Raw genomic sequence first — 22,516 nt, 5'->3', positions numbered from 1 at the left:
TTTTAATTTAATCTTCACGAGCTCAATACTTTTTAAAGCTCACAAAGTTTGAAGAACTTTGTGAACTTGTGAGTTGACGGTAGACCCGGGGGATTGTTTTTTTACGCATGCGAAATCCTATAAAATTCACAAACTTTACCTTCACGAAATTTCGAGAGATTTCCCATTTGTAAAATTACTAGTAATTAAATATAGCTTCTAGGAGACTCGTTTGAGGCGAAAATATCTCAAGACATCGTCCAGGTTGCATTTTTTTCTTTGAACCAGAATGCTGTTGGTATCTTCGATGACTTTTGAACTTGTAGTATGGCCTTTCTTTCAAATTCCAAGCGAGATGCAAGCAAGGACATTTCACGAAATGTAGCACAATTTCAGGGGGAAAAAATCCAATTTCGCCCACCGATTTCATGGTCTCTGCAACTCCAGGCCATCCTAGAGAGGCCTCGAAGTGGCCCTCTGTTTACGCATGAAGTCTGTGCACGTCAGACGAGGCCTCCCTTGCTGGCCAATCGGATCGCTGCCTGCCTGTGCAGCGCCAACATTCCAGACAGGTTTATAATGAGCGCTCGAAATGAAACCCACATGTGACCCTGCATCTCCACGCGGATCTCCAGATGTTTAAAGACGTGCTTCGAAACCTGGCAGCGCCTTCGCCAAGAGGAATGGAAAAACCATGCCTCAGTGATCAATGCATGCGGTGTCATTCCGTGTAATATTCAGCCTGGAGAGAGCTGGCTTTGAGCTGAGAGGTGCATTTTTTTGAAAACAATAGTAAAATAGTTTCGAGGACATTCTGTTTTCCTGATCCCAGTTCTGCTGTGGCCAGCGAGCTACTGATCATCCCCAGATGTGAGTGAGTCACAGAGACTGGTGCACAGGGTGGAGAGCAAGTTTGGGTGCTGGTGTGGCTGTGAGTGGCTGTGAGTACTGTTTGTAAACACTGTTGAGGCCCAGTGAACTTGTGGTTGTACAACCACAGGAAACCCCCACAGTGGTGAGAGGTTGGGCTTAACGCCACGTGTGGTCTTTATAACCAGCCGTGCCAAATTATGTGGTCTCACCACAGAGTACAAAAGGCATAAATGATTACAAAATAAAAAAATTATACTTCCCGTGCACACTCTTCCCTCCCGCACCAGGGGTAGCAGTTTCTTAAGGTTTAGGATACCATCTAGTAATATTGGCCAAATGCTGAAAAGCCAGATTTTTCTGGGGAGTATGTGGCACGCGCCAAAAGGGAAGATATTATTTTGCTTGAAATGCCACACATCCTCATATTCTTCATGCGCACTGCAGCATACTTGTGCTTTACTGATGCTTCTCGAGGTCATCTTTAAGCCTGGGTGGAGTTCTCTGCAGTGTTAAGCGGAGTTCCGCAAGCGTGGATTATATTGCACCGTTCGCACTGATTTTTAGCGCTGGGTGTTTGTCCCGCACTGCACAGTCAGAGTGAAGGGTACCACGCGCAGCACAAGAGGATGCTGCTTCCTTCTGCCACTCAAGTAGATTTTCTACTCAGGTGGCAGCTTCCTCAACACGAACGGAAGGTTTCTCAACAGGAGCGGTCCTGAACATCCTACCCGCCTTGAAAAATCTCACCGGGGGCTGGTCTGTAGTAAGATTTTCCTCGCTTGCACTTGCCAACTTGACTTTGGCGAGCGAGGAAAAAAGTCCGCTCTACAGAAGTTTTTTTTCGAACTCCGACCGATACGCAGACCACGGTGTGGGAAAACTACGCGAGCAGAGGAGAATTTCACACCAAGATCTATGTCAGATGCATCTTCGTGGTTGGTTCTTCCTCTTCTTAAACACAAATTTACCACTCAAACTAAGTGAATATCCTTCCCGGCTTGTAGCGGTGATGCAGTGGAGGTCTGTGAAAACCTCTGATAGAGCACCAACCTTCTCTAGCCCTTTGGCTGTGGTTGATATGGTAGCCAAAGTGGAGTCATAGTTCATTATGCTTTACACAGTTGCTTCGTCTGTTCCTCGGGGGGCTCTGTAATGTGGTTGCAATCTGAGGTAGTGCCAAGCTAGGCCACAAGGGTATGAGGAAATCATGGCCGCACCACAAAGCCTAGGAATGAAGGGGCATATTACCAACAAATAGCGATATTTATCGCTAAGTAGGGTTGGCAGCAATATTTTTATCGCCGCACAGCACCGTTTTTTATCGCTGAGATAACTTGCTATTAGCAAGGTTTATCTCAAAAGCGATAAAAATCCAGCGAAATGCGTGAATATCGCTGAGAATACAGCGATATTCTCGCATTAGCGACGAAATGCTCTTAGCCATGTTATCTACCTCCCATTGGATAACATGGCTAAGAACTGGTCTGGGCAGGTGTTAGTATTTGGAGATATTCGCGCTTAGCGCAAATATTTCCATCGCTACACCTGCCTTGCTAATAGGCGATAGCGTCGTTAGCGACTGCTGTCAGTCACTAACGGGTTGGGTACGCCCACTTTGCATGCCATTAGCTTGCTCTCACCTACAAGCTGTCGCGAACTGCTGTTAGCGAGGGCATGTTAATAGGGCGATAGAATTATCACCGCTCAGCGGCCGAAAACAGCCGCTAACGCGGCAATATTCGCCTATCGCCCTCCTTGGTAATATGCCCCCAAGACCCTTTCCTGGGTTGAAGTGGGATACGTTCTACACTTCCTGCCTCAGCTCTACACAAGCCTCCTTTTTTAGGTAGCGTTTCCTTCCGGAGTAACTCTTCGGGGGAACAATGGAGTATGAAGGAGTTTTCTCCACACTATAAAGAGACCAGACCTCAAAATGATGTGCCACTCCAGTGCAGAAAAACAATATGGATTTCTAGGTGACCACAGCTACGTGTAGCACAAACACACTGCACATCCTAATACATACATGCAGGTGGAGAAGTGTGGCTCAGGGGTTAGAGGCGGCAGACCCGGAAGCTGAGATCGGCCCTGGACCGGGGTTCAATTTCCCGCCTCGGCGGGTCTTGGGCCAAAAATTCCACGGTCTCGATAATTCTCGCTCCGGTGCCTTCTCGACTCACGGGTTCACGCTCTGCGACTCTGGGCAATAGCTTGCTTAATCTCCACAACGGCCCCTCGCGGCGGGATTCCTGGCTTTCACCTTGTGGATACCCTGCCGGGGCCTCTCACAGGGGAATACCAGGACGGGTTCCCTAGGCAAGCGCCAGGATGCCCTTTGTGGTGACAGGTCGCGCTATATAAGTATACCTACATTTTATACATGCAAGTTATACACAAATATGTCATGGATACCCCAAACCGACTTAGTTGCAGGGCCTAGGCAGACCAATTACATAAAAACAGAACAGAGCACTAGGGAACCCTCCCTGGCCGGCGACAGGTGAAAAGGCCTTTCACACCACTGACAGTCCGCGGCAGCGCAGTGAGTTGACTGTGGTCATGCATGGTGAAGGAGAGTCGCAGTCCCTGTCACAGGGAACCCTAAGCACCCATGCATGATTGCCCTGTGTCCCGAGGCAAAAGTCAAAAACAAACCCAGTGCTAGGGGTAACTTGAGGAAGGTCTAAGAAGGGGGCATTTTACATCCAAACACTTCCAAACTGTCATTAGCATCCAATACATTGTGTTCTCGGTTAAAGGAGAAGGAATATAGGAACTGTTCAATGATTTAAAAAAAAAACATTTTCCTTTTGTAAACCACTTTCCCTGTGTGTTTCAGCAGATTCTATCAACATTAGGAAATTCAGCTTCAGGGAGAGACGCTATTTTTCCCCAAGAGGTGCCTCAATCTGCTGCCACTCACTCAGGTGACATGCCCTGCTCACTGAATTAATTCTCTCACTGATCCTTTTGTCAATCGATAGACATTAGTATCACCACATTAAAGCCAAATAATGCGGCCATCTTGTTTTTTTTGTTTATCTGCTAATTTGTATGCTGTGGCTAGCATATTTTGCATATCAAAGCAGGGAACCCAAGTATTCAACATTCAGTCCCTAACTCCAGATCCACACGTATCAATGCTCATATTCTGAAATAATGACTAAATTAATGAATTAGTTTATGAATGAAATTGAACTGTGACTCTGAAAATAATCTTGGCATGCTGTGAAGTTGTTTCTCGTTAATAATAAACATAATCTGATATTACTTATGTTAATTATAATATGTTCAAATGTTAAGAGTCCTCTGGATTACAAAGGAAGTAAATAACACAAGCTTCCCAATAGCCAATAAGTCCAATGCTGAAGAAAAGGCCAAATACAAGGAGCTAGCAACCTAGTATAAAGCCTTGTTATGTGCCAATACACAATGCTGAGCAACAACTAATAAAAACAAATCAATGTCAGGCTTTTAAACTATTATACTAATAATTATCAGTTCAGGAAATTCCTCTTGAACACATATTTATTTATTATTTATTTGAGAGTTTTATATAGCGCTGGCCAGACCCGAGGGTATCGGAGCGCTTTACAACAATAGAAGTGAAGAAATCACACAATATGACAGTAGTATACACATTGACTCATGACGAGTCGGAAGTAGCAGAGCGCTGTACAATGTTAATAGCAAAGAATCCCACAATATAGCAGTAATAAACACAATGACTCGTGACGAGATCCGTTCAGGGAGTGGGGGGGGGAAGGAACTATTCGGGAGGAGGGTGAGGTAGAAGTCTTCGTGTCAAAGTGGTTGTGTGCCGCCATGGGGCAAGATTCTGCGATTGGGCTTCAGCTATCCATTCGTATATTCATATTAAACATAATAAGCAAAATAGGACCCACAGACAAAGAATACTTGGTTTACCTGGTTGGGTCATAAGACCAGCTACCACTGATTTATTTGGGCTCAGTTTCAGTGACGGCCGGTGCAGGTAAGAGCAGTGGGGCGGGGAGAGTCGACAGACGCCAACGAGGTAAAAAAGAAAACCACTTACCTTGCGCTCGCCGTATTACTGAGCCGGCGATGCGGCTAGCGCAAAGTAAGTGTTATTTTTTTTCTTCCCTCGTCATCTGTCGACTCGCCGATGCCTACGCCCCCGCCCACCGCTCTTACCTGCACCAGCTGTCACTGTCCAGTATCAGAGCCCTAGCCGATCCCTCCTTGCAGGTAGGGTGACCAACCGTCCGTAAATTTCACGGACCGTCCGTAAATTGGACCTCACGTCCGTTGTCCGTGAGGATCCTTTTTACGGACGCCTTTTGTCCGTAATTTTGGCCTTGCAGGGAACAGAGCTGCTCCCTGTGAGAGGCCTCTGCTCCTGATGGGCCGCCTCGCACTCCACCTCTGAGCACAAGAGCAGCCCCACCCCCCATTGTCATTCTGTATGAGGCTGATTGCCACATACAGAATGACAATGGGCCCGTCTGAAGTGTTACTGCATGATGGGCCTCCTCCTGCCTTGGTCTAGGGCAGCGTATTTTGTTAGATGATAGGAATGTGCAAACACGCAAATGTGGCTTCAGAATCCAGTTCATTCAAAGAAGCTGGTGAAACAAGTTGAAAAGAAGAGGCTAGGGCTAGAGTGCTTTCAGTCTCATCATTTTAGAAAAGTACAGTTTAAATATTATTTTCAACAAAGCCATGGTTGCAGCATTTTTATTTTATGCATCTAACAGCCATTGACAAAGCCAATAGTTCTGGCTTGTTGTAGGTGAAACGTTACTTGTTATTTATCTGGATACAATGACGGAAGAGGCAAAATACCAGTCTGGCGGCACACTATGCTAAACACAGATTTTTAGCTTAGGTGTTTTAAGCCCCGCTCTTAATTACATCGAACACCCCCTTTTGAGAGACCCTCCCCCTTTTTTAATCCCGCTTAAAGCCCTGGAAACAACACCATGTCACAGTCGCCTCATGTCCTAGCACTGTGCATCATGCATGACTCATGCCTTCCACTTTTTAGATTGCCTATGTGCAGGGGCATAGTGAACCCTCCCCACCCCCACTCCACCCCTTGCTTTAGGAACTACAGGGAGGGTGACATTCTTGATCGGCCTCTTCAGTCTGGAACTCTGCAGACAAAGGCTCAGCTCATAATTAATATGAAAACGTGGGCAAGTGAGTAAGTGAAAGGATGGCTGGATGGATTGCTGAATGGATGATTGAAAGGGTGAATAGATGGATAATTAGCGAAAGGATGGATAGATGAGTGAAATGGTGGATGATCGGTGAGTGAATGGCTGGATGGATGAGTGAAAGGATGGATGAGTGATAGGGTCAATGGATGGATTCATGAGTGGATGAGTAGAAGGATAGGTGGATGGATGGAAGGATGGAAGGATGGCTAAGTGAAAGGGTCAATGGAGAGAGAAAGGAAGGATGGGTGGATGGCTGAAAAGGTGAATGGGTGGAAGGATGAGTGCCTGGATTGGTAAATAAAAGGATAGCTGGATGGGTGAAAGGATAAATGGCTGGATGGAAGAGTGGATAGATTACTGTACGGATGGATAGGGAGAAAAGGTGGGTGAATGGATGAGTGAAAGTGTGGATGGAGGGATGGATGAGTGAAATGATGGCTGGAAGGATACACAATGGATAGGTTTGCAAATGTATGAATATGTTAGGATATTCATGGGATTACATATATACTATACGCAACCTCCTTTGATGTGTCTGTAAAACCTACCTGTTGTCCCAAAATTTTGTCCTGAATTTTGACCCCCTGTCCTGAAGTTTTGTCCTGAATTTTGACCCTTTGTCCTGAATTTTTACACTCACTGTCCTGAATATGCACCCATGACAATTGGTCACCCTACTTGCAGGAGAGCACTCTCAAGCTTACTTGTATGAAAACCATCTCACTGCCCTATCGATGAAATCAACACTATTTCAAAGAGATCAACCGAGGCAGCAGAGCAAGTGAAGTTGTTGTGCTGCGTTGAGTGAACGGACGAGAGCTGAACTGCGCCATATCTTTAACGGAATGGTGCGATTCTGCTCTCTTGTGCACTTGCGGCTGCCTAGAGCCAATGCAGGTGCCCTTGCGCCATAGTGCCAGAGTCTCTGCATTAAAGTGAGGTGTTCCTTCCTGCCCAAAAACTATCCTTGGTGTTCTTTTCTCCCTTTACATGTGTGCTCCAGAACTCAGCATACATTCCAAGAGAAAGTAACAAGGAGAAATGATGCAATTTTTCCTCGTTACAGCAGATTCAGGTAGGTGCACCATTTTGGCACAAACCCATTTCTACAAGTCTTTGTAGTTATGGGTTGCGTCAAAATTCTTGGATGCGTGGGAATGCCTCTGTGCCACCCATAGAACCTGATGCAAAGTAACCCAAGGCACCATAGTGTGCGGTGTTCTGTTCCATTTTCTTACAAAGAAATTTAATAACCATTTATGTTACTTTGTAAATATTGCAATAGACCCACAGGAATCCCTAAATTATACAGCCAGAACAGGTGTACCTGTTGTAAGTAGGATATCAGAAAGTTAGAGAAAGAAAGGGTTTTGCTGCTCTGGATATTGTCAACACCATCTGCATGATCCGAGGTCTTGAACAGGGTGGATCACAGGTGATGTTGGCACGTCTGATGGAAGCCGTGATTGTAACTGGACCTGTGTTATCTTGCTGCACTTATTTTCTTGGGTCAATGCTGGGTAATGAAAGATGGAACATTTCAGCTCAACCAGGAAAACCAAACCAAATCGCAGGGTGACCCAGTGCTCACAGTTGTCATTTGTATTTTTAATGCGTGCATTTACCTTCTTCCAGCGGTGGTTTCTTCATAAGGGCGTCGCCCACCCACCTGCTGCAGCGACGCTAGATGTGAAAAATAAAATGGCAATAAAATGATTTTGTTGAAATTTTTGGTTTTCACATTTAGCACGCAGCAGCTTCCAGCTGGGATACATGGGAGTGTGTCCTACTCTGCTGCCGACTGGCAACATAGAGAACTGGAGGAGCAAGATGGAGTCTTCAAAGTACGCATGTCAATTTGGACGGCTGTCTTGAGCTGGCTAAAGTGATATGCCCACTTTGCAGCTCTCCACTCAGCTGCCTTAGACAGTTGGGTGGAGACCAAACAGCTGGTCACTCCGTCCAATCCTGGTACTGCCCTCATGCTGGGGAGAGTAGCGCCGGGATTGGTTTGTGGAATTTCCTTGAGGCTTGAGACCAAGGAGCCAACAGAGGGAGAACTGAAGAGGATGTTGGACATGTAGCAGGCAAGGTAAGTGCCTTTTTTAAAAATTATTTGCCACTCGCCTTGCCTGCATGCATGCACTTACCCATCCATCACTTAGGGTCAATGAACATCTGTGCACTAGGGGAGGCACAGGTCCCTTATTACATTTTTCAGGAGGGCTCCCTCATTTTGCATGAATGTTCACATACTGTGGACCAGGGAGTGGACAGTAGAGTACTCAATGCGTGGGCATATTCACTTCTTCAAAGGACACTTCGCCTCCAAAGTCTTACCAACTTGGGGGACTTGACCTTTTGTGAAAGGTGGGGAGGTGGGGCTCTCACTTCTCCCATCTACACTTTGGGTGAAGTTTACGTCTCCATTCCCTAAAGCAGGTCTTCATGTTTCATCGAATTGTGTTTTTTAAAGCTCACCCGCTTCACACTTCTCAAAGCTAAAGAAATGTAAAATGATTACGAGTAGCTGGGAATTCTTTGGCTGGGACACGTAGCATCTCCTGTGGCCTGGGCACTGGTGTGCGTGAGTTGAACGAGCCCACCACTCATTGCTTAGAAAGTAACGAAAGGCATATTTTTAAAAAGAACATATTAAATTGATTTTTTTTGTACACGAATAAAACACTGTCTGGGGAAATCATCGCAATACCAATCTTTCCCATTTACAGACACCACAGTTAGCACAGGGGATATAAAGTAAGATCTCGGGCATACAGGGCCGGATCCATGCCAGATTTTTTGCATATCCCCATTTAGATAAATGTAGTTATCTTAAAAATATGGCATAAATTAAGCCCTCCAGGACTGACTTTGGATGACCCTGCTCTAGGCCCATGCATTTGGCCAGTCCCACCTTCCATTCGGTGGTAGGGCTCTTTTGTATGGAAGACTGGCAGAATTTTGTTGCAGTGAGCCTCTAACAGCCCTGGACCGTGGTGCCACTGCACCTGTTGCACCAGGAGGAGCTATGCCCCAACCTCCCAGATGGCAGAGGATTTTAAATCCCTCCTGCACAGTACATGACATTGGAGGCAGACCTACTTTGTAGTCCTCCAAAGGCTAACTTCAGCAGCTGAAGTTCTCATGCAGAAGCCTGCAGCGGTAATTTCAGCAGCCAGGAGAAGTGTGAACTTGAGAGCTCGGATGTGACTCACCTCCCCTTGGCACCGGCTCTGCAGAGATGCAGATGGTGCCGACACATTACTCTAACCCCACAGCAGCCCCCTCTATAATGGGATCTGTCATCCCTGGGTGTCCTGGAGAAGTGTTTATTTATTCAAGCAGGAAGCCCCACTGTCCATGAAACACTGCACAGAGGGTAATCTGACCCAGGCTGGGAACTCTGCTGGGGCCGCTAACTGCACTGAGAAGGGCAGCTCTGTCCCAATAAAGCCTAAAGAGTACCTATGTGCAGTAAGGATACTGCCCAATTAAAAGCATACAAAGCATAGTAGCTGTGTTGGGGAATAGAGATACTTTCCCCTCAAAGGTGCATTTTTGAACTGTATTTATATAGCGCTTACTACCCCTGATGAGCCATTGAAGTGCTTTTCGGCGAGTAGCACGCTACTCCGGAACCCAAAAAAAGTAGCGTCGAATTCTGGAAAGGATTAATAGTGGATTAGTATACTTACAGCCCAATTAAAATCACAGTAGCTACACTGGGGAGGGCAGACACAGTACAACAATCCTCTTGAGAAGTGTAGCTACTGCCTATTAAGGATATAACATGAATTGCTGCATGCTGCAAACATGCTGAGATGTGCAGGTATAACCCCATTAAAAGGTATAGCAGTTCTGTTGAGAGGTAAATAGATTTAGCAGTATTTTTAGCACACATTTTTACATTGGGTGCCAGACTGGTATTTTGTGAAATTTCAAGTTGGTTTTTTACATTTTGCATAAAGGAAATGATGCAGGTTTTGCCCTGGCTCAGTACTGTACCATAAAGGTATACCAACTGGCTGAGAAGTAGGAATACTATCAACTGTTAAAAATGGGGGACTCTAGTTGGCAGTGGCTTGCACCCTGTCCAAGTAGGGACCCTTCCTTCTAGTCAGGGTAAGGGAGTTACACACCCAAGATAACCCCTGCTCACTCCTTTGGTAGCTTGACAGGAGCAGTCAGGCTCATCTCAGTGGCAATGTGTAAAGCATTTGTACAAATCCCGCACAGTAACACAGTGAAAACACTACAAATGAACACCACAACAATTTAGAAAAATAGCCAATCTTTATCTAAACAAAACAAGATCAAGACTTAAAAAATCCAACATAAAACACTCCAAGGCAAAGGTCCTCCGGCCCTGAGGAGCCTGATTTGTCCCTATAGACCCCCTCGGGCCCTCCGATCGAACCTTGATAATCTTGCTGTAGTTTCTAGAGTAAGGAAGGCCCGCACAGGAGGCCGCCTCTTTTCTGTAAATGCGGCAAAAAATTGGAACGCTCTCCCCAGGCATATTCGGACTGAACCTTCCCTTCTTAAGTTCCGAAAGCTGCTTAAATTTTTTCTTTTCCCTAAAACTCCTTAAAAATTCCAGTTCCTTTTGAGTTTTCTGTTATCTGTTAGGCAGCGCTGGGACGCTCTTGGGCAGCCATGCGCTTTACAAATCAAATTTCATTTCATTTCATACACAAGCAAGGATATCACTTTTTAAATGTTCAAAATAGTTCAGTCGATAGGAAACTATGGTCGCGTCACTTTCATCACAAAGTACCTGGGATGCGTCAAAATCAAAGATGAAACCAGGTGCAGGGGAGGTGAGGCGCTGGAAAAACAAAGCGATGCGTCGGTTCCTTACTCCTAGGGGAGGTGATGTGTTGGTTCCTTACTGACTGGGGAGGTGATACATTGGTTCCTATAGCAGCACAGGGGAGGTGATGCGTCTGCTCCTTACTGTAAGGGAAGGTGATGCATCGGTTACTTACTGTGAGGGGAGTTGATGTATAGAAATCCGGTCACACTGTCTCGGCTCCTTACTGCTGGGCTAGGTTGATGAAGACATGGCGCACTGCTGCGAACTTTGGAAAATCCAGACACGCTTGGGTCGATGCAGCACCGGCGAAAAGGGTGCTGCTTTGATTCTCCCAGCCATGAACAGGTGAGGCGTCAAATCTTCAGCCTCACAGCAGGGCCTGCAAAGGAATTGGAGGGGGTGTATCGGATGTCAGAGGCATAGTGCTGTGAACTCGAGCTGCATCGAACTTGGTGCCGCATGACAGGCAAAGCATTGATTCTTCTGCGGCACTGTGGCAATGCATTGGTTATACAACCGCACAGCAAGCTTGCGGCAGGAAAACAGTCGCTGAAGACCGATACGTGGATTTTCTTCTTTTCTTGAAGCAAAAGCCACCTCCAAGTGCCCAGAATTGGCATTGGTATTGGTATCACTTGCAGGTCAGACCTCCCATCAGAGGAGTTATGGGGCTGCAGGTGAAGTCTTTGATGGCCCTGAGGCTTCTTAACTCAAGGCAAGCACACAGAAGCCTTTGAAGAACCTTGGCACACCACATGATGAAAACAAAGTCCGGTCATTTCATTCTTCAAGACAGAAACAGCAAACAGTAGGCCATCACAAAACAGCAACAAGTAGAGTGGCAGTTCCCCTCCTACATGTTCTCCAGCTCATCTTCTTGGCAGAAGTGTTCTACAAATGTGGGGTTATAGCCCCAGTACTTATAGCAGTTTCTGCCTTTGAAGTAGAAAAAACATCAACGGGTGGTCTTTGTAGTGCACAAGGCCCTGCCTTGCCCTGACCTGCCTCTGGACACACTGCAGGGGGGTAGAGACAGCTTTGTGTGAGGACAGGCACATCCCTATTCAGGTGTCAGTGACAACACCATCCACCAATCTAGCTCAGAAAGACCCATCAGCCTGGTGATGGGCCATCCGGATATGCAGGGCACAGCACAGGTTCCTTTTTGTGACTGTCCAGTGTGAATGCACAAACAGCCCAACTGTCAACCTAAACCACTACGGTCACAGCTTCAAATAACAGCAGGTTCACTCAGACTTTCATCCATACGTTAACAAAGTGAGTATCATTCATTTGAGTGCCATTAAACAACTGCTGTACAGATCTTACATATCCACGGGTAAATGTATGTTTTTTACACATTATGTCAAAAGTGTATCAACCCGGCTGTGAACCATAGTTACAATCAGAGTAAAAACATATTGGTCCTCCTGAGCAGTGCAGGCTTCTCTAATTGGTTATAGGGAGATCCTGCCCAGATTTAGCAGTACAGTGCAGGTAAGATGATATAAAGTACAAGTAAGAGGGTACTGAATTAAAGCTGCAACCAGTCCGTGGGCCCAATGATCTGTTCTATTGAACAGAGTACCCTCACCCACACATTGTGACATGCTTCGCCATAGAGTTCTATCCACAGCCAGGACAATATTATTTAGCCTCAGGTGGCTCTACTATATTATATTGCTGATAAAGAGGGAGCATAAGAAAAAAGTTTAAATTATCTAAAGCAGTGGAACTTAACCTTTCAACTTCTGTGGACCCCCACTTAATTATAACTGGAATCTGGGAATCCCCACGGAATCATTACTGGAATCCGGAGAGCCCCACTGAGCCATTATTGGAATCCAGAGACTCACACTTAATCATTCCTGGAATAAAGGATACTCCAGCCCGAGCAATTTTGATGATTTGAACCACACAACATTACACAAATATGGAAACAAGTATTCATCCAATAAATGCACAAATAATTAAAAATTGTAATTACATCACAAACAAATGTAAGAAATTAAAATGTTAATTTAGTTGAGGTCATCCATTGTCCACACAATATTCTGTTTAACTTATCCCTTGAATCGATTTGACGATCTCAATTCAATTTTTAGCCTTCAATTTCAAATTCCCTCAGATTTACAGAACGTTTTTCAAATGCTACATTTAGCTTCTCTAGTTATATACACCGTAATAATCTGTTAATAGTATTTAATTTTCTAAGCAGTCATTGACCCCCTGAGTAGGTGTCACAAGACAGCCAGGGTCTGTGGACCACAGGTTAAGTATTGCTGATCTATAGGATCATCCAATCATATATTTTATTTAGGGTGTCCCGGAAAGATTAAAAACATATGTATGGATTTTATGGAATGTAAGTTTCTTCATCACCTTTAAATCAACATGTTTCTGCCAGACCATCACGCCACTAAGGATCATTGGTCTCCATCAGGATTAAGAGATCCCTAACTATATCCATACACAATACTACCTGTGGAGTAAACTGCAGGGAGCAGTGAGGCATTCAATGTAAACACTCACATACTCGTTTGTATGAGTTGATCTGACATTGGTACTTCCCTAATGCACTAAGGAGAAACGAGCAGCCTAAGAGGTGGAAGAAAACCACCCAGTAGTCAGATATCCGTGAAGGACTAGTGTTGGAAGATACACCTATCGGTTACCCCTTTTCCCTATTATTGGCTTAGGCCATTAGGCACACTGATTGACTACATTGTTAGTTCAGTTTGCTTTTACGTGCATGTTATGTGTATCTAGGAAGGAGATATAAGCAAACATTGTGCCTTTATCTCTCCGGATGTGGTAACTCATGTACAATTATACACACTTCATTTGAAGGTGCAAATTGCGTTTTCTCAAAGTGTAGCAACCCATTGAGTGGTAGAGGTACAGTTTTCATTGAAAGTATAAAAAATGCTGCCTTTACTTCCCAGTACAAGGACAACAGACGTCCAGAAATGTACTGGTGCTGCCCTGTTGAGATTACAACTGCCGTGACGAAACGTGTTGGTACTGTGCTTTTAATCGAATCACAGCCCTGCGTGAGTGGTGCTCCCAAGCCTGCTGATGGGGTGGCAGTGCTCCCCATTAAGGGTCTAGTAACCCTGCCATGAAGTATTGATGATGTCACGTTAAACAACTAGAAGAAATGTCAGTACTGTACAGTTGTGTGAAGAACGGCCTTCCTGGTCCTGCCCCATTTGTTAGTATTTTCAGATTACAAATATCGCATGCCCACTGCGCTGTCCTGATGCAGTCTTTTTAAAAGTATAACAGCCCCTGAAAGAGGTTCAGCATAGCATTTTAAGGGTTGCAGGGACCGTATGGTAAGAGGATCAGGGACAGTATGGTAAGAGGATCAGGGACAGTATGGTAAGAGGATCAGGGACAGTATGGTAAGAAGATCAGGGACAGTATGGTAAGAGGATCAGGGACAGTATGGTAAGAGGATCAGGGACAGTATGGTAAGAGGATCAGGGACAGTATGGTAAGAGGATCAGGGACAGTATGGTAAGAAGATCGGGGACAGTATGGTAAGAGGATCAGAAACAGTATGGTAAGAGGGTCAGGGACAGTATGGTAAGAGTTGCACTCACAGCCTTTTAAAGAGGTGTAAGCATTGTGTTATAAGAGGTGTAGTCACAGCCTTTTGAAAGGTGCAAGCTCAGAAGCAGAGCCTGAGAGAGACACAGGCACACCCCATTGATTAGAACTGCAGCCAGGTGGTGTAACACTAGCAACCTTTGCTGAAAATGTAAAACGTGTGATAGGTAGCGCCTGCCCTGTGAAAGCGCTAATACTCAGTAAACAATGGGGTGACCATGTGTCCCTCAGAACCTGGGAATAGTAATGCAAAAAGTACAATGGGTCTGTCGGGTATAACCAAAATATTTCTTATATATACAATTCAATTTGAGGACAAGTCATTTTATGCACCTGTTAAATGTGGAAGCGTTTTCCTGGGAACACACAATAAACACAAAAGAAAATGTCTGGGTATTAAGATATTTTATATTTAAAAAATCATTTATATATACCCACATTTGAGGTATTTTGTTGTATACACGGCTGCCAACAAAGTGAAAATTAAGGTGAATTGTGATAAAGTGACATCTTGTGCTTAGTGACACAATAATTGTGAGATATGTACAAGGAAAAAAAATACATATACAGGTTTGGAAGAGGCCAGGGTAAACAGATACACAATGACCCTGTTGCTCTATTCACTTTCAGTATTTTTGCACGCGGGCCTTGTACTAGACCGGGAGGTATCGTTGACATTTCAACCCTATGTGCGCGAAAATGTATGGTCAAGGCGGGTCTTCATCAGGACTGGAGTGGGGGAGAGGTGTGAAAGCGCTTAGGCAAACACTATTTGCAGAGTTGCAAGATGGCACTTTATCATCTAGCGACACCCTGAGCCGGCCCCAGCTTTTGAACAAGAGCATAATATAGTCTGGGACTTGGAGTTTCACTCTTAACATTGTAAATATGGGCTCAAACCCCCCAGTATGCAAAGCAATTGTGGTGGCTAAGTAGACAGAACTGGAGCAAGGTGTCAAGCATGACATGAGCCACTTGGCAGCCGTGCCACAATTTGTCTCACAGAACAATTTCTCAACTCTGTAGTATTATTCAAATTGTCAGAGAGCTGTATCTAAACTAGCCCTTACTTTGGGGACTACTGCTCCCAGAATGCACTGTTAAAACAGTAAACCTACAGCCAGACGCAGCCCTACTACGTTTCCCAGGTCCATGCATGGGGTGCCTCTCAAGTTCAGGATTTTTCTTTGACTTCTGGTACTGGCCGTCTTTTTTATCCCATTAAAATAAGACTACAAGTACTAGAATTCAAAGGAAAAAACCTACACCAGAGCAGTATATCACAGGGACCTGGGCAATGTGTCAGCGATGCAGACAGAAGCAACGCAAGTTTTCTTTTACAGACACTAAAGATTCCTGCCAAGATCTAGGTGTACTGAAGGTGTTCGAGCTGCTGTACTGTTTGCCAGTCCATGTCCTGCACCAGGGCGCTGTGCAGAACAAACAGTGCTTAATTTGAGCCTGTGATTTCCGATGCTCATCACTGCCACTTAATTGTCAGCACCGGATCTAAAAACAGTCCACCACATGGGGGCTCTGTCGGCCTAATTTTTAGATGAGCACAACAACAGGGTTTAATAAGAACATTACCTGCCACTGACACCATTGTTATAGCTTTGAATGTCTTAGAATAGGCTGAATTGTCACACTTGTAGTAGTGCAATGGTTAGCAATTCGATTGGTACTGCTATTGGCAGTGGCAATGGGTGATGCAGGCTGCAGAGGCCTGCAGAGAAGGGCCCTGGCTCTTACCTTTTTACAAATTGAACATTGAGAACCAAGCACAGTGTAACCTAGGAGGGGTGATATTTTTATTTCATGGTAATCATGTGTTAGCTCTCAAGTTTAGCAGGCTTCTTGCATTTGTACCTTGTCCAGTTCAAAATACAAAGAAAAAGCCGGGTCTGGAGGAGCTGTTGGAACAAATAGATATGCCAAGGTATGCACTGCATAGCTGCCAAGTTTCCAAGGTCCATACATGACTACTTAGTCCAAACCTGTTTTTTTTCTTAGAATTCTAGGACTTGTACTTCTGGAGTTTTACTGGAATAAAAAAAGACTACAGATAAAAGGGACTGAACTCAGCAGTCATAAAGGGACCTGATACTTGTGGCAGCTGTGGTAATGTGAGGTATTTGGTATGTACCTACAGTTAACATTTTAGGTGATGTCACATTGGATTCTGGTAGTTGGGGTGTTATTTTGCCCATTTTAAATGCAGGAATAAAAAGTGAAGTGAGGTAAACAAAGTTCTGTCCTACAGAATTATACCTTCCATTGTAGCTCTTAATTAACTCTCTGCTAAGTAACCTCATGACATGACAAATGCCTCCGGGGACTCCCAGACATTTCAGTGGACATCCCTTTTGCCTATGCCTTAAACTCACAAAATGCTGCAGTCTCACCCACCGCATGCACGGTGTGAGAGGAGGGTAACTACTCAGCACTGTACTCTACACGGGGGTCGGCTGCATGCAAAACTCGTGCCACCCTGGGCAGACCGTGCCCGCTGCACCCCCTTGCTACACCACTGAGCCCTCCAGGACCGACTTTGGAGAACCCTGCTCTACAGTAACAGGGTCTGCCAAATTATTCAGCATATTTTAAATAAAAATGATGGCGGTGGTGAGGGCCCCTCCGTTGAGAGGCTGGTAGTCAGCGGTAGGAGGGGCCACACTGTGCTCACAGCAGCTTAGGGGTCCCTTGCTATGGACACCTTCAGTCGGGGAAACAGCGTTTACAACGCAACTTTTACCACACAGTACCTTTTCCACACAACTTTTACAACGCAAGTTGTTACAACGACTTGCGCTGGGGGGCGCTGTAGGATAGGGAGTAGTTTAATTTACTATCCAAAACCTTCTCTACTATCCACGGGGACTGGAGTTGGAATAGTAAATTAAACTATTCACTATCCAGCGCCCCCCAACGCAAGTCGTTTTAACGACTTGCATTGTAAAACCTGCGTGGTAAAGGCATGCGTTGTAACGACATACATCCCTTCAGTCAGCCCTGTTTGTTTGGCTAATGAGGTCTAGCATGCTGGATGTTCATTCTAACAGCAAGCAAACCTTCAATTCCCAGAATGCAATACGCTCCTGTACAAACAGACACAACTTTTTTAAGCCATGAGTCATTAACTGTCGAATATAGCGGGGACACTCGGACGCTATCTTTCCAAGTTCTCCTGTCGCACCGCATTTTTACTTCCTTGCACAGAAAGGGGGCTTATTCACAAGCCCTTGCGCCCCCAGTGCGTAACGTTGCATGACGCACCAGTGGGGCAACCTGCATGTAAGGGGCGTGACATGAGTGTTGCTGTGGGTCTTCCCATGCAACACCTATGTATTCTGATGCATTTCCAGAATTACGAGAAATCGTAAATCTGGAATTGCGTCAGAATGCTATGCGTAGGGAGGAGAAATGTTGACATTTCTCCTCGTTTTTATCCTCTTTCAAAGCGTGCTGCATTCTACAGCCGGTATGGAAAGAGGAAATCACATCAATTGATTGTTTTTGTACAGGAAGGTGCCCCTTCCTGCACAAAAATAATCTTCCCACGACACAGGCATCCTCGCACCATGGTGCAAGGGTGCCTGTGCCGGCGCCTGGCAGCAGTTTGTGCGCCAACGCAGGGGAAAGCACTAGGGGCCTCATTTATGAGAAATGACGCATCGCTGTGTGAAAGCAGCAATGAGTCACTTCTCAGTGCGCACTCCTTGCGACATTCCTGATGCGTCATATTTAATGTATGACGCATCATGTTGCAAGGAGTTACAGATACGAAGGTATTTCTGACGTATCTGTAAGCGCAAAAGTGACGCATTGCTGGAGTGTGTCACAAAAGTGACGCGACTCCAGCAATGCGTCCTTTCACATGGGGAAAGCCCCATATGAAAGGGCCTGCGTCAGTCTTATGCCTGCTGTGAGTCAGGTGCAAGATTTTGACGCAACGGCGTCCTAAAAGTGACGCATGAAATCTCATAGATTTCACTGCGTCACTTCTATGACCCTTCCTTGCGTCAATACGCCCCCCTTGCATACATTATACCTGGCGCAGGGGTTTACAAAGTGACGCATCTACCTAGATGCGTCACTTTGTAAATATGGCGCAACAAGGCGCATTGTTTACGCCACTGGTGTGTCACAAACAGTGACGCACCGGCGGCGTAAAAGTGACGCACTGTCTCATAAATGAGGCCCTAGGATGCAGCATATTGTTGTACATATGTTGCATCCCTGTGCTTTGAAATGCACTTAATGAGGGTCAGTCAAATGTCTTTCCACACGCACTGAGTCGCTTTCATTATAAATATGGCCCAGAGAGCTCTCACGGCTTCAGCAAGCGTCGGCCCTGGCCAAAGACCTCTGCTGAACTGTCGTCAGAAGGCGCCATCTCGTGGCCAGTACAGGCATCGCAGCCCACTGGAACCAGTCAGTTCAATACCCCACAGGGGAAATTTTTAGTAAGCACATTTGGCACAAAATAATTCAACAAAGGGACAGATTTTTTGCCAGCCGCCTCTCTCCTGTGCACTTGGCCCCGCCGACTTTATCTCCAAGGCTCCTGAAAAGCACGCCAGACTGCGATGCTGGCAAACCATCAGTCACACACAATCAGAAGCAACCTGAAATACCTATCAGATTTACACAGCGCACTGTTTTCCTGACCGTGCGTGTAAATCCAGGTGACTGAGGATTTCACCCCGTAATGTCTCACTCTGGGAGGCAACATACTGCAAGAGGGTCAGGCGAGGGAAGGGCTGGAGTCTGTGATCCGCCAGTTCACCTGAGTTATTCCATAACATATAAACATGCCTTGGATAACTATCCATGAAATCGGGAAATTTGAGAGCGCTGTCTGGAGCTGACAACAAGGTGAAATGTTAACCAAAAGTTGCTCGATCGTGCGTTATGTTTTCCTCGATCTCTGCTGTGTTTTGCCCCTTCCCTTTAAACAAATGTTCAAATCTGGTGAAAACAAACTCAGCATCTTAAACAAGAGACGTGCTAGCAGGTGGGGTTCATACAGAACTATCAGAGATGCGAGGATATTGGCAAAGTCCGCCCCAGCATGCCTCTCCTACGTTCTTCCTTAAATCTAAGCCTCAGCTCAGGACCACAAACTTTAAACAAAACACATCAGAATGACAACCCGGTGCAGACCTAAGTGGACCCTGAACATAAGAAATACAGTGCTTGAAATGGAAAAATAGAAGTGCAGGTACTCGGTACCACAGAGTACTTGTTTGTTTCTGAGAAGTGCCGGTACTCTCCAATCAAAAGTATGATGTCACTCTTGAGAAGTGCTGGTACTCTACCTCTCAAAATAAAAAAGTGCTGGTACTCCGTACTGGACAGTAGCGGCCCATTTAAAGCACCGAAAATACCATGAAGGCACCTGTGGAGCTGCTCAAAGATGCCAGCGTACTGGAAACCATAAACCGAGCGCCTGTCTCTCACACTCCTTCAACCATCACACTGGTCATCTCTGTGCCCCATAAGATGACAACCATTTCTCGGTGGTCCTGGTACATGACACACTTCCCCACACAGGGTCAAAGTAAAGTCAACGCACGCACTTCCAAACACACACCCTACACGTGTAGCATGCTAGCAGGCAGGCAGGCGCCTCGGCACTCCACAGAGGGGTGGTAAGCACTATACGAGTGTTGCAATAGAATGCAAGCCATAAGGTGGTACACATGGAACATTACTGTTTGGAACCAGACAACAATAAACAGCCAGAATCTGATGTGAGTATGTGGGAGGCGGGAGTGGGGGTGGAGTAGAACACGGTGCTGCAGGTCACACTGTGAGCTTGGGCACATGTGAATATACCGATAACAGATGTCTGTTCTTGCGCTCCCACATCCAAAGATCACTTCAACACTCCACTCTGACTCCAGTCAACGAGAACCCCAGAACCGCAGAGCACTCTGGGAGCATAGAAGTGGCGGGAAAGCGATGCACCCATGCACTCGACATAATAGGGCATAACTGAACAATCTGAGCGCTTCCCTCAGTGAGGACCTCAAACCTGCGCTGTTCAGGGGCCGCGCTCCCAACTCCATTTGCCAATCCTAGAGCACCCCTTTTCTTAGAGGGGAAGGGCCGGTACCCAACAACCAGACGCTCTCATCATTGGCTTCGTGGGACCGGACGGCCACGCCTCTGCCGCGCGCTGATCTTGGAACGCGTTCAGTCTTTATCCGCACTGAACACTGAAGAGGCCCGTACTGCAAAAAGCTTGGCGCTTTACAAAACTCAGACATAATTCCATCCGTTTTTTAAAAGGCAATAAATAAATATCTGTGTGAGGCTCACCAGATGAGTGAGGCTCGGGGTACACCACCGTTTACGGTGCGCACGTCACACATACTCCAGTCCCCACTAGTAGCTGCAGCTGAGCCGCAAGGAAGATAAAGCAATCTGCCCAGGGGCAAACCATTTATTCAAGTGGGGACGCTGAGATTAAAATGCAAGTCGCCAATACCTGGCAGTGACAATCTAATTACCTGGCCAGGTTAATTCTCCTTTCCGCGCAAACACGCGCATTTTCAATGCAGCAGGTGCAGAAGTATCATGGCTACGGGAGGAGAGGGGCAAGTGAACCCCAGTTGTAGTTGTTTTACTATCCAACAGGGGACGGTGCAGTTCCCTTGCTTTCATTAGCGCTCGTGCCACCCTGGCTTTACCACAGGTGCCAGGCAGCACAGAAACAAAGCGCCTAGATGAGCTGCACACACCTGACGTGGGGGGCGGGGGGGGGGGCTTCTGTGCTCCAGAAGTAGCCCCCTACACCCCTTTCCCATAAACGCCATCACCTTGGAACATCAACATGCCCTTACACACCTAGCCCCGTGCCCTGCAGCCGGCCGCCCCTCCTGCTGATGCAGCCTCCCCACGAGTAAGGTGACTGCGACCTGGCTGTCAGCCAATCAGGCGTGCGCGTAAACCAGAACCAGAAAGCCGGCCAATAAAACTCTTTCAGCGTGAAGAATATCTGAAACACTTGCATTATGTCCCATCGGCGCTGACAATGATGCTGAACTTCAATACAAAGAAGTTGGTGTGGAATTTGCAAGCACCGTCTTACCTTGCGGACAGAGGCACCCGGGCAGCAGACACAGTGCCAGGGAGAGGGCGTGCACGCGCCACATGTCTCGCGGCAGCTTCCACGGCAGGGGGCAGGTCCTGCTTGAATCCGGGGGGCTGTGGGACTGTGGCAGAGAGTGTGCCCGATCCTTCAGGCGACAATTCAGATAAATCTCCAAAACAGTGTCCGGGGCTGCGACGCACAGAGACGCGGTCCCGTTACCGAATCCACATTGACATGCCTTTAGAATGGGTCCAAAAACCACCGCCTCTGGTTCCACTTTTTAACAGCACCGTGCTCCTCTGACTCCTGATAGCGCCATACAACTTAAAGGGGCCACGTTTCAGGAAAGTTCTTGGCTGATTGGAAAGGGTCCCTCCCCCTCAGGTATGGTGCCTCCGCAGGTGGCGCCCGGGGTGCGCGCGGGGATGGTACCCTCCGCAGGTGGCGCCCTGGGGTGCGCGCGGGGATGGTGCCCTCCGCTGGTGGTGCCCTGGGGTGCGCACGGGGATGGTGCCCTCCGCAGGTGGTGCCCTGGGGCGCGCGCGGGGATGGCGCCCTCCGCAGGTGGTGCCCCTGGGGTGCGCGTCCTGCGACACAGAGGGGCCCCTGCCCTCACCAATCTCAGGGGTCCGCTCTATCTGCGCCCTCGTTCCTGGAGGGCTCACCCGCTCCGGGGGTCGAGGAGTGGTGAGGGTGGCTCCGAGCGCGGGGTCCTGGCGACAGAGGGATGTCCCCCTCCCCTGAAGGCTGAAATGCTGCTGCTCATGGTGGGGGCCCCGCGTCTTTATAGTGAAGGGAAGGAGGAAGGAAGGAGGTGCGTCAGAGAAGGAGCTCTCCGGCCCCCCAGGACTCTTCCTGAAGCCCTTCCTGGCTCTGTGGAGCCGGAGCCGGCGGCGGGAGAGTGGTGGAACCCCGGCCTGGCAG

The 22,516-nt window shown here is 46.9% G+C and overlaps 1 protein-coding gene across 2 annotated transcripts in view; it reads right to left on the bottom strand.

The window, feature by feature from the left end:
• The window catches only part of LOC147718463 (vascular endothelial growth factor receptor kdr-like), a 537,031-nt gene extending 514,960 nt beyond the window's left edge, over positions 1–22,071 (bottom strand). For both annotated transcript variants that reach the window (XM_086918385.1, XM_086918386.1), the window contains exon 1: positions 21,590–22,071. In XM_086918385.1, the coding sequence (XP_086774511.1) occupies positions 21,590–21,653 (64 nt within the window). In that variant the 5' untranslated portion in view covers positions 21,654–22,071. The remainder of the gene's footprint in view (positions 1–21,589) is intronic.
• Between the last annotated feature and the right edge of the window lie 445 nt (positions 22,072–22,516).

The sequence above is a fragment of the Lissotriton vulgaris genome, chromosome 4_1 (genome assembly GCF_964263255.1).
Source record: "Lissotriton vulgaris chromosome 4_1, aLisVul1.2, whole genome shotgun sequence".
Taxonomy (NCBI): Eukaryota; Metazoa; Chordata; class Amphibia; order Caudata; family Salamandridae; genus Lissotriton; species Lissotriton vulgaris.
Note: the sequence above shows the minus strand (reverse complement) of the source record. Positions and strands in the feature narration are given on the sequence as shown.